This window comes from Musca autumnalis, unplaced genomic scaffold (assembly GCF_047663935.1).
Source record: "Musca autumnalis isolate F117 unplaced genomic scaffold, ASM4766393v1 scaffold_2, whole genome shotgun sequence".
NCBI classification, from domain to species: domain Eukaryota; kingdom Metazoa; phylum Arthropoda; class Insecta; order Diptera; family Muscidae; genus Musca; species Musca autumnalis.
In genome coordinates this window covers 176,653,444-176,670,141 of record NW_027411755.1, presented here as the reverse complement: position 1 = coordinate 176,670,141, position 16,698 = coordinate 176,653,444, and the positions used below count along the sequence as shown (strand labels likewise).

The window sequence follows — 16,698 nt, the reverse complement described above, 5'->3', positions numbered from 1 at the left end:
GTTTATTGGTCTAAGGGTCGGTGAAAAATATTATTTAAAAAATCCACGTTTATTGGTCTAAGGGTCGGTGAAAAATATTATTTAAAAAATCCACGTTTATTGGTCTAAGGGTCGGTGAAAAATATTATTTAAAAAATCCACGTTTATTGGTCTAAGGGTCGGTGAAAAATATTATTTAAAAAATCCACGTTTATTGGTCTAAGGGTCGGTGAAAAAATTTATTTAAAAAATCCACGTTTATTGGTCTAAGGGTCGGTGAAAAATATTATTTAAAAAATCCACTTTTATTGGTCTAAGGGTCGGTGAAAAATATTATTTAAAAAATCCACGTTTATTGGTCTAAGGGTCGGTGAAAAATATTATTTAAAAAATGCACGTTTATTGGTCTAAGGGTCGGTGAAAAATATTATTTAAAAAATGCACGTTTATTGGTCTAAGGGTCGGTGAAAAATATTATTTAAAAAATCCACGTTTATTTGTCTAAGCGTCGGTGAAAAACATTATTTAAAAAATCCACGTTTATTGGTCTAAGGGTCGGTGAAAAATATTATTTAAAAAATCCACGTTTATTGGTCTAAGGGTCGGTGAAAAATATTATTTAAAAAATCCACGTTTATTGGTCTAAGGGTCGGTGAAAAATATTATTTAAAAAATCCACTTTTATTGGTCTAAGGGTCGGTGAAAAATATTATTTAAAAAATCCACTTTTTTTGGTCTAATGGTCGGTGAAAAATATTATTTAAAAAATCCACGTTTATTGGTCTAAGTGTCGGTGAAAAATATTATTTAAAAAATCCACGTTTATTGGTCTAAGGGTCGGTGAAAAATATTATTTAAAAAATCCACTTTTATTGGTCTAAGGGTCGGTGAAAAATATTATTTAAAAAATCCACGTTTATTGGTCTAAGCGTCGGTGAAAAACATTATTTAAAAAATCCACGTTTATTGGTCTAAGTGACGGTGAAAAATATTATTTAAAAAATCCACGTTTATTGGTCTAAGGGTCGGTGAAAAATATTATTTAAAAAATCCACTTTTATTGGTCTAAGGGTCGGTGAAAAATATTATTTAAAAAATCCACTTTTTTTGGTCTAAGGGTCGGTGAAAAATATTTTTTAAAAAATCCACGTTTATTGGTCTAAGGGTCGGTGAAAAATATTATTTAAAAAATCCACGTTTATTGGTCTAAGGGTCGGTGAAAAATGTTATCTAAAAAATCCACTTTTATTGGTCTAAGGGTCGGTGAAAAATATTATTTAAAAAATCCACTTTTATTGGTCTAAGTGTCGGTGAAAAATATTATTTAAAAAATCCACGTTTATTGGTCTAAGGGTCGGTGAAAAATATTATTAAAAAAATCCACTTTTATTGGTCTAAGGGTCGGTGAAAAATATTATTTAAAAAATCCACTTTTATTGGTCTAAGGGTCGGTGAAAAATATTATTTAAAAAATCCACTTTTATTGGTCTAAGGGTCGGTGAAAAATATTATTTAAAAAATCCACTTTTATTGGTCTAAGGGTCGGTGAAAAATATTATTTAAAAAATCCACTTTTATTGGTCTAAGGGTCGGTGAAAAATATTATTTAAAAAATCCACTTTTATTGGTCTAAGGGTCGGTGAAAAATATTATTTAAAAAATCCACTTTTATTGGTCTAAGGGTCGGTGAAAAATATTATTTAAAAAATCCACTTTTATTGGTCTAAGGGTCGGTGAAAAATATTATTTAAAAAATCCACTTTTATTGGTCTAAGGGTCGGTGAAAAATATTATTTAAAAAATCCACTTTTATTGGTCTAAGTGTCGGTGAAAAATATTATTTAAAAAATCCACGTTTATTGGTCTAAGTGTCGGTGAAAAATATTATTTAAAAAATCCACGTTTATTGGTCTAAGGGTCGGTGAAAAATATTATTTAAAAAATCCACGTTTATTGGTCTAAGGGTCGGTGAAAAATATTATTTAAAAAATCCACGTTTATTGGTCTAAGGGTCGGTGAAAAAATTTATTTAAAAAATCCACGTTTATTGGTCTAAGGGTCGGTGAAAAATATTATTTAAAAAATCCACTTTTATTGGTCTAAGGGTCGGTGAAAAATATTATTTAAAAAATCCACGTTTATTGGTCTAAGGGTCGGTGAAAAATATTATTTAAAAAATGCACGTTTATTGGTCTAAGGGTCGGTGAAAAATATTATTTAAAAAATGCACGTTTATTGGTCTAAGGGTCGGTGAAAAATATTATTTAAAAAATCCACGTTTATTTGTCTAAGCGTCGGTGAAAAACATTATTTAAAAAATCCACGTTTATTGGTCTAAGGGTCGGTGAAAAATATTATTTAAAAAATGCACGTTTATTGGTCTAAGGGTCGGTGAAAAATATTATTTAAAAAATGCACGTTTATTGGTCTAAGGGTCGGTGAAAAATATTATTTAAAAAATCCACGTTTATTGGTCTAAGGGTCGGTGAAAAATATTATTTAAAAAATGCACGTTTATTGGTCTAAGGGTCGGTGAAAAATATTATTTAAAAAATCCACGTTTATTTGTCTAAGCGTCGGTGAAAAACATTATTTAAAAAATCCACGTTTATTGGTCTAAGGGTCGGTGAAAAATATTATTTAAAAAATCCACGTTTATTGGTCTAAGGGTCGGTGAAAAATATTATTTAAAAAATCCACGTTTATTGGTCTAAGGGTCGGTGAAAAATATTATTTAAAAAATCCACGTTTATTGGTCTAAGGGTCGGTGAAAAATATTATTTAAAAAATCCACGTTTATTGGTCTAAGGGTCGGTGAAAAATATTATTTAAAAAATCCACGTTTATTGGTCTAAGGGTCGGTGAAAAATATTATTTAAAAAATCCACGTTTATTGGTCTAAGGGTCGGTGAAAAATATTATTTAAAAAATCCACGTTTATTGGTCTAAGGGTCGGTGAAAAACATTATTTAAAAAATCCACGTTTATTGGTCTAAGGGTCGGTGAAAAATATTATTTAAAAAATCCACGTTTATTGGTCTAAGGGTCGGTGAAAAATATTATTTAAAAAATCCACGTTTATTGGTCTAAGGGTCGGTGAAAAATATTATTTAAAAAATCCACGTTTATTGGTCTAAGGGTCGGTGAAAAATATTATTTAAAAAATCCACGTTTATTGGTCTAAGGGTCGGTGAAAAATATTATTTAAAAAATCCACGTTTATTGGTCTAAGGGTCGGTGAAAAATATTATTTAAAAAATCCACGTTTATTGGTCTAAGGGTCGGTGAAAAATATTATTTAAAAAATCCACGTTTATTGGTCTAAGGGTCGGTGAAAAACATTATTTAAAAAATCCACGTTTATTGGTCTAAGTGTCGGTGAAAAATATTATTTAAAAAATCCACGTTTATTGGTCTAAGGGTCGGTGAAAAATATTATTTAAAAAATCCACTTTTATTGGTCTAAGGGTCGGTGAAAAATATTATTTAAAAAATCCACGTTTATTGGTCTAAGCGTCGGTGAAAAACATTATTTAAAAAATCCACGTTTATTGGTCTAAGTGACGGTGAAAAATATTATTTAAAAAATCCACGTTTATTGGTCTAAGGGTCGGTGAAAAATATTATTTAAAAAATCCACTTTTATTGGTCTAAGGGTCGGTGAAAAATATTATTTAAAAAATCCACTTTTTTTGGTCTAAGGGTCGGTGAAAAATATTATTTAAAAAATCCACGTTTATTGGTCTAAGGGTCGGTGAAAAATATTATTTAAAAAATCCACGTTTATTGGTCTAAGGGTCGGTGAAAAATGTTATCTAAAAAATCCACTTTTATTGGTCTAAGGGTCGGTGAAAAATATTATTTAAAAAATCCACTTTTATTGGTCTAAGTGTCGGTGAAAAATATTATTTAAAAAATCCACGTTTATTGGTCTAAGGGTCGGTGAAAAATATTATTTAAAAAATCCACTTTTATTGGTCTAAGGGTCGGTGAAAAATATTATTTAAAAAATCCACTTTTATTGGTCTAAGGGTCGGTGAAAAATATTATTTAAAAAATCCACTTTTATTGGTCTAAGGGTCGGTGAAAAATATTATTTAAAAAATCCACTTTTATTGGTCTAAGGGTCGGTGAAAAATATTATTTAAAAAATCCACTTTTATTGGTCTAAGGGTCGGTGAAAAATATTATTTAAAAAATCCACTTTTATTGGTCTAAGGGTCGGTGAAAAATATTATTTAAAAAATCCACTTTTATTGGTCTAAGGGTCGGTGAAAAATATTATTTAAAAAATCCACTTTTATTGGTCTAAGGGTCGGTGAAAAATATTATTTAAAAAATCCACTTTTATTGGTCTAAGTGTCGGTGAAAAATATTATTTAAAAAATCCACGTTTATTGGTCTAAGTGTCGGTGAAAAATATTATTTAAAAAATCCACGTTTATTGGTCTAAGGGTCGGTGAAAAATATTATTTAAAAAATCCACGTTTAAAGGTCTAAGGGTCGGTGAAAAATATTATTTAAAAAATCCACGTTTAAAGGTCTAAGGGTCGGTGAAAAATATTATTTAAAAAATCCACGTTTATTGGTCTAAGGGTCGGTGAAAAATATTATCTAAAAAATCCACGTTTATTGGTCTAAGGGTCGGTGAAAAATATTATTTAAAAAATCCACTTTTATTGGTCTAAGGGTCGGTGAAAAATATTATTTAAAAAATCCACGTTTATTGGTCTAAGCGTCGGTGAAAAACATTATTTAAAAAATCCACGTTTATTGGTCTAAGTGACGGTGAAAAATATTATTTAAAAAATCCACGTTTATTGGTCTAAGGGTCGGTGAAAAATATTATCTAAAAAATCCACGTTTATTGGTCTAAGGGTCGGTGAAAAATATTATTTAAAAAATCCACTTTTATTGGTCTAAGGGTCGGTGAAAAATATTATTTAAAAAATCCACGTTTATTGGTCTAAGGGTCGGTGAAAAATATTATTTAAAAAATGCACGTTTATTGGTCTAAGGGTCGGTGAAAAATATTATTTAAAAAATGCACGTTTATTGGTCTAAGGGTCGGTGAAAAATATTATTTAAAAAATCCACGTTTATTTGTCTAAGCGTCGGTGAAAAACATTATTTAAAAAATCCACGTTTATTGGTCTAAGTGACTGTGAAAAATATTATTTAAAAAATCCACGTTTATTGGTCTAAGGGTCGGTGAAAAATATTATCTAAAAAATCCACGTTTATTGGTCTAAGGGTCGGTGAAAAATATTATTTAAAAAATCCACTTTTATTGGTCTAAGGGTCGGTGAAAAATATTATTTAAAAAATCCACTTTTTTTGGTCTAATGGTCGGTGAAAAATATTATTTAAAAAATCCACGTTTATTGGTCTAAGTGTCGGTGAAAAATATTATTTAAAAAATCCACGTTTATTGGTCTAAGGGTCGGTGAAAAATATTATTTAAAAAATCCACTTTTATTGGTCTAAGGGTCGGTGAAAAATATTATTTAAAAAATCCACGTTTATTGGTCTAAGCGTCGGTGAAAAACATTATTTAAAAAATCCACGTTTATTGGTCTAAGTGACGGTGAAAAATATTATTTAAAAAATCCACGTTTATTGGTCTAAGGGTCGGTGAAAAATATTATTTAAAAAATCCACTTTTATTGGTCTAAGGGTCGGTGAAAAATATTATTTAAAAAATCCACTTTTTTTGGTCTAATGGTCGGTGAAAAATATTATTTAAAAAATCCACGTTTATTGGTCTAAGTGTCGGTGAAAAATATTATTTAAAAAATCCACGTTTATTGGTCTAAGGGTCGGTGAAAAATATTATTTAAAAAATCCACGTTTATTGTTGTAAAGGTGGGTGGAAAAATGTCTTTAAAAAATCCACGTTTATTGTTGTAAAGGTGGATGAAAAAATGTCTTTAAAAAATCCACGTTTATTGTTGTAAAGGTGGGTGGAAAAATTCTTTAAAAAAATCCAAGTTTATTGTTTTAAAGGTGGGTGAAAAAATGTCTTTAAAAAATCCTCGTTTATTGTTGTAAAGGTGGGTGAAAAAATGTCTTTAAAAAATCCACGTTTATTGTTGTAAAGGTGGGTGAAAAAATGTCTTTAAAAATCCACGTTTATTGTTGTAAAGGTGGGTGAAAAATGTCTTTAAAAAATCCACGTTTATTGTTGTAAAGGTGGGTGGAAAAATGTCTTTAAAAAATCCACGTTTATTGTTGTAAAGGTGGGTGAAAAAATGTCTTTAAAAAATCCACGTTTATTGTTGTAAAGGTGGGTGAACATTTTTCTTAAAAAAATCCACGTTTATTGTTGTAAAGGTGGTTGAAAATTTTTCTTTAAAAAATCCACGTTTATTGTTGTAAAGGTGGGTGAAAAATTTTCTTTAAAAATCCACGTTTATTGTTGAAAAGTTGCGTGAGGAATTTTCTTTAAAAAATTCACATTTATTGTTGTGATGGTGGGTGAAATTTTTTCTTTATAAAAATCCTCGTTTTTTTGTGAAGGTGTGTGAAAATTTTTCTTTAAAAAATCTACGTGATGGTGGGTGAATTCTTTAAAAATATTTCTTTCGTATCCTGCGTCAAAACTGGCCTCCATTGTTAAGTGAATTTATTTCATTAACATTTTTAAGCTGCCCATATCTTCAATAGGCTGTTCATTTCAGTTTAATGCTGCACTCATTGGAAATCGCAATTATTGAGAAGTTGAAACGTGCTGGAAATAATATTTTAATGTAATCCCACCAAACAAATGCGATATTGATTTTTCAGATTGGTTTTATTTTACCTTAATATATACATAGAATAAGCAAAGTTTATAGAAATTTTCAAAAATATCCTTCTATGTCGATTTGGTCTTTCAGTGGAGTAAGGAGGTGCAGTTTTTACAATACCTACTCTACAAACGCCTAAAAAATTTGCGCTGCGATTTTGACCCATACGATGTTTTTGACCTTAGTACATTTAAGGCCACCACTCTTGATTTTTTTGTACAGCCATAAGCTAAAGGTATTTAGCTGCCGACAAAGCCGCCCAATACATTTTTGATTCTTATTGTAATGCAAAGCCATGTTTTCAAATTAGTTCCTATGTTTGCTGGGTTGCTGGTCACAATGAAAGCAATGCAAATCACGAATATTAAACACATGGGAATGTAAATATGAAAATGGTTATTGACAACAAATATAACAACATCAATGAAAATATAACACACATATTTTAAATGGCAATATCAATATGTCCGTTCGTGTATTGACAAGAAAATCGATATAAATTTTATTTTTGTTTAAATTGCAATTTTGGATTTTCATTACAAATATCTTTGTTGTTTTTCGGATTTATTCGGACGTGGGCAGCTTAATATTCACAAATGGCTACAATTCATGTGTAAATTTTCATCAGTGATGCTTATCATTTGTTTGTTGTTATTGTTGGCATGTATCTGTGTGTTATATGATACCCTCTGCGGTTAAGTTCCGTTTAAGTATGAGTGTATTTTTTATTTGCAAAAACTTAAGTGAAAAGAAAGAACTTGTGGTTAAACCTAAGTGAATTTTTTGCACTAGCTCTTGTTACCATGATAAACGACTCGGTTACGATGCAGAATTGCTGGGTTGTGTCGCAAAGTTGTTAAATATAAAATTTAACAACAATTCTTAATTGTTTCATTCGAACCATCTTATCAAAAAAAAAAAAAAAAATTAAACAATTATATTTCACATGACTTAATGCAAATGCCAGTCTTCATTTGACAAACTACTGAAGATTCATGGCCATAACAAATTGTTTATAATTTGTCTGTCTATTTAGTCCACATTTCACAAATGTCGCCCCACAAAAACTACTTGACTTATCTTTACAACAGTGGTAGTAATTTATTTACTTAATAAATGGTCGGTCTGGCAGTTGAAAACTTAGAGAATTCGCCTTTATAAATTTGCAATTATCATTTTTATAATAGCTGCAATTCTCCTTAATAATACTAAGATTAACTTTACTACATCGCTATGTTTCTAAATTAGTTTAGTTAGTCTATTTATAGATTTTATGGGGGAAAGTATGGACAATTTTACTCTACTTAAGGTACTTGGGAATAAATAAATAAATAATTAATAAAATGTTACACAGCAAAATTTATAACATCTGAGATGATCTAGGAGGGCAGTTGGATTTGTAAAAAAAAGAATTATGAACTCGGTTGCTGATATATAATTCTTCGCATTCAGTCTGAGACGTATAACCTTAATCTCAAACAATTATAAGCAGTTCAATATCAGCCATTTGAAGATTTATACCAGAAATCGGCAAGATCTGACTCTCTAATATTACATATTAGGGTATTTATTCCTTTTTCTCTCATCACCTCTTTAAGTATAATGAACAAATTAAAAAAAAAATAGAAGGAAAAAAAGGATCAGTCGGCATTGCCGACTTTCGAGGGTATATCAGTCTGTGTAAATTGAGACATCTATGGACAAATCGAATACCAATACGTCAGAATAGAGCGACAAAAATATGGACACTTTTAGGTATTTAGCTTAACGATTGTGAACGTTCCGAACAAATGCTTACATTTGGTAATAAATATTATTTGATTTATTATTATTTGACTTATTATTTATTTGACGAATTTTTGCGGAGTATCTGGAGGAATGGGCCAACATAGACCATTTTGAAAGTAAAAGAGAGTCAATAGACTCCTTTAGCTCGTCTATAGATTCTCTACAGTCGTCTATAGAGTCTCTTCAGTCGTATATAGACTCTCTCCAGTCGTCTATCGACATCCTTCAGCTTGCCTATAGACCAGCAATCGACATCTCCTTTACTCGCGAGCAAGCACAGGAGCTTCTCTCTTGTTGTATGTCGAACCCTGCTACAGACTCCCTTCAGCTTGTCTATAGACTCCTTTAGTTTCTCTAGGGGTTCCCTTCAGATTGTCATAGGAATTCTTTAGCTCGCCTATAGATTCTCTTCAGTCGTCTATAGACTCTCTTGAGTCGTCTAAAGACTCTCTTCAGTCGTCTATAGACTCTCTTCAGTCGTCTGTACACTCTCTTCAGTCGTCTATAGACTCTCTTCAGTCGTCTATAGACTCTCTTCAGTCGTCTATAGACTCTCTTCAGTCGTCTATCGACTGTATTCAGCTCGCCTATAGACATCTTTCAGCTTGCCTATAGACCAGCAATCGGCATCTCCTTTACTCGCGAGCAAGCACAGGAGCTTCTCTCATGTTGCATGGCGAACCCTGCTACAGACTCCCTTCAGCTTGTCTATAGACTCCTTTAGATTGTCATAGGCATTCTTTAGCTCGCCTATAGATTCTCTTCAGTCGTCTATAGACTCTCTTGAGTCGTCTATAGACTCTCTTGAGTCGTCTATAGACTCTCTTGAGTCGTCTATAGACTCTCTTCAGTCGTCTATAGACTCTCTTCAGTCGTCTATAGACTCTCTTCAGTCGTCTATAGACTCTCTTCAGTCGTCTATTAGACTCTCTTTAGTCGTATATCGACTGTATTCAGCTCGCTATAGACATACTTCAGCTTGCCTATAGACCAGCAATCGGCATCTCCTTTACTCGCGAGCAAGCACAGGAGCTTCTATCTTGTTGTATGCCGAACCCTGCTACAGACTCCCTTCATCTTGTCTATAGTCTCCTGTAGCTTCTCTAGAGGCTCCTTTCAGATTGTCATAGGAATTCTTCAGCTCGTCTAAAGGTTTCCTTCAGATCATCTATAGACATTTTCAGCTCTTCTAGGGACTGCTTTGAGTTCGTCTACAGATTCCCTTCATTTCGTCTAGAGACTCCGTTTATTTCGTCTAGAGACTCCCTTTACTTCGTCTTCAGACTCCCTTCAACTCGTCTATAGACTACCTTCAAACCGTCTAGAGACTCCCTTCAGCTTGTCTCATCTCATCGGCAGTGTTTGGAAAATTTTTTGTTGTGTGCCAAACCCTGCTACAGCCTCCCTTCAGCTTGTCTATAGGCTCCTTTAGCTCGTCTAGGGACTCCCTCCATTTCGTCTACAGACTCACGTCAGCTCATCTATAGACTAATTTGTCTTGTATAGAGACTCCCTTCAGCTTTTCTGAACACTCCCTTCACCTAGTCTAGAGTTTCCCTTTAGTTCGTCTAGAGACTCCTTTCCGCTCGTCTTGAAGCTCTCTTCAGCTCGCTTAGATGCTCCCTTCAGCTCGTATGTAAAGACTCCCTACAGCTCGTCCATAAAGAGTCCCTTTGGCCGCTTAGGAATTCACTTCAGCCTGTCTATAGACTCCCTTAGCTCGTATAGAAACTCCTTCATCTCGTCTAAGGACTCCCTTCTGTCCATCTATAGACTCTCCCAGCCCGCATATAAACTAGCTTTAGCTCGTCTAGAGATTTCCTTGAGTTCACATAGAGACTCCAAACAGCCCGTCTATATACACCCTTTAGATCGTACTTAGACTCCCTTTAGATCGTCAAGAGATTCCCCTTAGATCGTTAAGAGACCCCCATCAGCTCATCTAAAACTCCCTTCAGCCCGTCTATAAAAACTCGCTTCAGTTCGTCTATAAAGACTCGCTTCAGTTCGTCTATAAAGACTCCCTTCAGCTCGCCTGTTAAAACTGCCTTCTGCTCGATTATAAAAACTCCCTTCAGCTCGTTTATAAAGACTCGCTTCAGATCGTCGCTGAAGATTGCTTTCAGAACGTCTAGAAACTCCCTTCAGCTCGTCTATTAAAACTCCTTTCAGCTCGTCTATAAAGAACTCAATTCAGCTCGACTATAAAGACTCCCTTCAGCTCGTCTATAAAGACTCCCTTCAGCTCGTCTGTAAAAACTCCCTTCTGCTCGTTTATAAAAATTCCCTTCAGCTCCTTTATTACAACTCCCTTCAGCTCTTCTATAAAGAACTCCCTTCAGCTCGTCTATAAAGACTCCCTTCAGCTCGTCTATAAAGACTCCCTTCAGCTCGTCTGTAAAAACTCCCTTCTGCTCGTTTATAAAAATTCCCTTCAGCTCCTTTATTACAACTCCCTTCAGCTCGTCTATAAAGAACTCAATTCAGCTCGACTATAAAGACTCCCTTCAGCTCGTCTATAAAGACTCTTATCAGCTACTCTATAAAGACTGCCTTCAGCTCGTCTGTTAAAACTCCTTTCTGCTCGTTTATTAAAACTCCCTTTTGCTCGTTTATAAAGACTCGCTTCAGTTCGTCTATAAAGACTCCCTTCAGCTCGTATACAAAGACTCGCTTCAGCTCGTCTACAGAGACTCCCTTCAGCTCGTATATAAAGAATCTCTTCAGATCGTCGCTGAAGACTGCTTTCAGAACGTCTAGAGACTCCCTTCAGCTCGTCTAGAGACCCCCTTCAGCTCTCGAACGGATCAACCGATGTGCTATATTTTTTTTAGAGCACATATCAGTTTCGAAGATTGGACAATGTCCAATGGACATATCTTTCCACTCCTTCGGATACCTCCCTTACAAAATGCCAACATAATTTCGAAGGACGATACCGATTTGGTCCGGCCTGTGCACAAAGTAATATTTATACATTGGTTTGGAATATGGGCTATATCGATATACTCTTTCGTTTACATATCCCACTCAATACTTCGCAAAAATGCTGGCTAAGGACATGTCTCAGATAATGTTTTGCAGCTGTTTGCCCTTAATGCCAGTATTACGACGGTGAAACCTTTTAGATGGCCGGTACCAACTATAACTACTGTTGGGGATTGTTTTAAAAATTTCGTCGACATTAGGTCCTTATTACAACTGACATAATTATACGGGACATAATTATACGCACCATAGGTCTGTTGCGATTTTTACCTTAAAACAGTTGACATTCCCGATTAAACAGTGGTTTTTATACGTTAAAAATCACCACAAGTAGCGGGAAAACCACCAACTTTTCGCCCCTGGTAAGATCCAGTTCTAAAGGCACAATTTCTGTTCATTGATTTAGGTAGCTGCTTAGCAAAAGTTCCAGTTTAAAGCCACTGTTGGGATCGTGTTGGATTTCTATAGCGGCTAGTTATGGTGATAATGTCTACAAAATTATAATTTGTTTTTGTTTTTTTTTTTTAGCAGCAGACAATACTTCCTTAGATATCTGCACCGACATATCTCAATATTAAGGTTCATACAGCTCTCACAATAACGATAATATGTGGGAATTTGGCTTCGACTCAAAATCTGATGTAAGATCCAGTTCCAAAGGCACAATTTCTGTTCATTGATTTAGGTAGCTGCTTACACGCAGAGAAAAAAATATGTTTGATCCAACAATATTCCAAGAGCAAAATATGTATTGTTAACATATTGTTGGATTCATCATGTAGTATTGTAAATCCAAAAATAGTTTGTGTGAACTGAACAATATTTCTCTCTTTTCTTCGAAAATTTGTTTCTCTTCTCTCGCTATTCGATGCCGTGTTGAAAAAACAATTTTGGTGAGTTGTGGTGTGTTTGTATGACATGCTGCCTTTACCTTTGTTTTTGTGTGTATGTACTTGTGAGACTCTTGTTTTTATTTGTTTCTGTTTTGTTTCATTCTTCTTTCCTTTTCATGTTTGTTATGGTGTTTAATTATTCCTTATGTTGTGGTGGGTTCTTGTGGCTTTTTGTTTGTCTTTGTTGTCAGCCAATGCAGCAAACCATGTATTGTGTTCATCAATGATTACAATATTATACCCGACATTTATATCCAAGTTATGTGAAAAGTGTATATGAGAAGTATATACACTCAAATCAAAAATTTCTGGGCTGGTTTTCTGGGTTGACAATACTTTTTGTAAACAAAATTAGATTATGATAGTTCCTACAATCGGTATTGTTAACGATTTTTACAATATTGCGGAAATTCGAAAGTTGTTTTTGTTTTCTATGTTTGGAACAAAATATGGTATTTTTGGATTTGGATTACAATGTTTGAACAAAACAAATACATTTTTGGAACCAAAACATATATTTTTGTTCCAACAAAAGCGAAAAATATTTTTTCTCTGCGTGTAGCAAAATTTCCAGTTTAAAGCCACTGTTGGGATCGTGTTGGATTTCTATAGCGGCTAGTTATGGTGATAATGTCTACAAAATTATAATTTGTTTTTGTTTTTTTTTTTTTAGCAGCAGACAATACTTCCTTAGATATCTGCACCGACATATCTCAATATTAAGGTTCATACAGCTCTCACAATAACGATAATATGTGGGAATTTGGCTTCGACTCAAAAGTTCGTAACACGTAAGAAAAAATATACCAAAATGAATGTCTCGACGAGCGGAGTCGAACTGTGACCGTCCGCCTGTCCATATAAACCTTGATACAATTCGCAATTTTGGCTCGTCACGAACATTTTGGGCCAGAGTAGGAGAAGCCTATTGATGGAATACCATTGGTTTGGTTCGTCAGTGGAATAATTAAGCCTACTGTATATGTTACCTCACTTTTCTTATGTCTTCTACGGAAGTGCTTTTTATTTTTAAAATAGGGATCTGTTCATAAGGCATTTAGGTCCACATTTCGTGTTATTTTATAGAAATTTGTTGAAGTTATTTTGCTGTTGCCAAAACTTACTGATACTTTATTACATCAGATTTTCAGATCCCATTCTAAAAACGTTTTGTCATTATGGCTTATAAATCAATTGCTTTTAGTTTTTATACAACCAGTGAAATTTCATATCATTCAACTATAGTTTGATTTCAAACCGCTGAAGTATGATATCAAACCAAATAAGTTTGACACCAAATGAAGTTTGATATCAAACCAATGACGTTTGATATCAAACAACAGAAGTATGATATCAAACCTATGAAGTTTGACACCGAACAAATGAAGTTTGATATCAAACCATAGTGGCTCGAAATTCAGTAGTCGCACTCGCAAAATTTGCGGTAAAGAAAATTGAGTTTCTGGGTGAGAGCGGGAAGGAAAAAGTAGAGAAGGGCTCTTTCCTCTCCGCTCTCTCCCAAAAACTCAATTTTCTTTACCGCAAATTTTGCGCGTGTAACTACTGAAAAAATAACAATTGGCGTTGAACTGTTGAGTTTGGTGTTAAACCATCAGGGATAGATATTGAATCATCTTATTTTGCTGATAAACGAGTAAAGTTCAAAACAATGGAACTGTTGCACTGCAGGCAATTAATCAAGAATGTATTCCCATATCTTTAAAGAAGATTTCCTTCAACTGCTCATCTATATAAAATGCAGGTCGTTAAGAAAATAACACTCCCTACCGGTCGCCAATAAAAACCGTCTTCTGGCAGATTAAAAAGACTCTCCCCCATCGGCATGTTCATGAAGACCCTCTTCAGCTAGCTTTTAATCTTCATCTCGTCTATATAGACAGTAATCAATTCGTCTATAAAGACAGCCTGTTCTCCTCTAATTGACTATTTAACAACTGGGTAAATAACTGTTCTATCATTTAGTTCATAATATAGCCAAAATTGATTGCTTTCATATAATTTAAGTATCATTCAAATGAAGTACCTGAGTATAATTGCCATTTAACTTTGATTGATTTGAAAAGTATTTTATGCCAATCATTGAAAACTAAAATATATTAGCTATTATTTTCTAAGTACTTTTGAAAAGCATTCAAACAATTAGAATAGGATAAAAAATTGGGCTGAACGTTAGGAGTATAAGGTAAGGTGCAAAATGTATTTATAGTAAAAATAAAAAGGGCTGTCAGAGCCAAATCTAGGAAATCAATAGCTTTGTGCTTAAAAATGTTTTAGTACTTACTTAGCTGGCCCATTACAGAACATTTGTTCTATAAGCCGAACTAAGAAAAGATCTCCAATTCTCTCTATTTGTTGCTTCGCTCTCTGGAATACCGCGTCTTTTCATCTTTTCTTCCACTTGTTTGCTCCATGTTTTAGTACTTAATTAACATTCCAAAATATCTCCCCTTCCACATTACTAATATGATGTTTCTCCTTTCTTCTATTTCCAGTTGAAGCCCTCAAGTGCCATCAGTGTAATTCGCATCGCGAAGAAGATTGTACCACGCTGCGTTTAAGTACTCCCGGAAATGTGTTGAATGATCAATTCCTCAAAGAGTGTCAAGTTCCAAATAATGCCACAGCTTTTTGCCGCAAGACAGTGTTGAAAATCGAAGTGACCGGTGAACAGCGTGTTATTCGTGAATGTGGTTGGAAACGTGATAGGATACAACAACAAGAGGCTGGTGTCAGTTGCTTCAGTGCTGACAATGAAGGTTACACCCAAACCATTTGTGCCTGTGACGACGACGGTTGCAATGGCAGTAACTCATTGATGGCCGGTGGCAAATGGACTGTATTGAGTGTGACAGCTTTAAGTGTTGCCATTGCAACAGTATTAAGAAGAAATTGATTTGTCCGACGGGGTCTTGAGATCTGTTTTATAGATCAATAAAAATGAAATATTCTTGTCTGCTTCTTTTTATTTCTCTGTCCTTTAACTACTTCTTTGGAGTTTTAAATTTCTTGTGTTTAATTGTTTTTCCTTTTTTTATTTTTGCAACTGTAATTTCTACATAACTTTTTTCATTATAGCAATTATATACGATAAATTTAGAGAAAAACAAAAACAATAACTGCAACACTGTTGATATATTTAAGTTTGAAGACATTTCATTTTTTATTTTAATTAATAATTATATAGTTTGCTTAAGTTTTGCAATAAAAATAAAACTAAATTAAAAATTACAAAAAAAAACAACGGCATTTTATTTCTAAATATTTGCTCCGAGAAGTTGACATCTAAAACAGTATATGACAGGTCGTCTGCTGATAAGACGCTTTTAGAAGCCGCGATATGATTTTATATAGCTTCATAGTTGAATCTCCCATTCTATAAAGACAGCCTTCTGGTTGAGTATTAAGACAGCCATCAACTGCTCTATAAAGACCGCCTTCCAGTTGTCACCACCTTGCCACCTTCAGCTGGTCTATAGAGACCACCTTCAGCTGGTCTATAGAGACCACCTTCAGCTGGTCTATAGAGACCACCATCAGCTGGTCTATAGAGACCACCTTCAGCTGGTCTATAGAGACCACCTTCAGTTGGTCTATAGAGACCACCATCAGCTGGTCTATAGAGACCACCTTCAGCTGGTCTATAAAGACCACCTTCAGCTGGTCTATAAAGACCACCTTCAGCTGGTCTATAGAGACCACCATCAGCTGGTCTATAGAGACCACCTTCAGCTGGTCTATAGAGACCACCATCAGCTGGTCTATAGAGACCACCATCAGCTGGTCTATAGAGACCACCTTCAGCTGGTCTATAAAGACCACCATCAGCTGGTCTATAGAGACCACCTTCAGCTGGTCTATAAAGACCACCTTCAGCTGGTCTATAGAGACCACCATCAGCTGGTCTATAGTTACCACCATCAGCTGGTCTATAGAGACCACCATCAGCTGGTCTATAGAAACCACCATCAGCTGGTCTATAGAGACCACCATCAGCTGGTCTATAGAGACCACCATCAGCTGGTCTATAAAGACCACCTTCTGCTGGTATATAAAGACCACCTTCAGCTGGTATATAAAGACCACCTTCAGCTGGTCTATAAAGACCACCATCAGGTGGTCTATAAAGACCACCATCAGTTGGTCTATAAAGACCACCTTCAGCTTGTCTATAAAGACCACCATCAGGTGGTCTATAAAGACCACCATCAGGTGGTCTATAAAGACCACCTTCAGCTGGTCTA

At 34.1% G+C, this 16,698-nt stretch overlaps 1 protein-coding gene across 3 annotated transcripts in view; it reads left to right on the top strand.

Annotated features, from left to right (window-relative positions):
- LOC141394895 (uncharacterized) overlaps nucleotides 1-15,695 on the top strand; it is a 37,582-nt gene extending 21,887 nt beyond the window's left edge. For all 3 annotated transcript variants that reach the window (XM_073970040.1, XM_073970042.1, XM_073970041.1), the window contains exon 3: nucleotides 14,950-15,695. In XM_073970040.1, coding sequence (XP_073826141.1) covers nucleotides 14,950-15,350 — 401 coding nt within the window. In that variant the 3' untranslated portion in view covers nucleotides 15,351-15,695. The remainder of the gene's footprint in view (nucleotides 1-14,949) is intronic.
- Nucleotides 15,696-16,698: the final 1,003 nt, after the last annotated feature.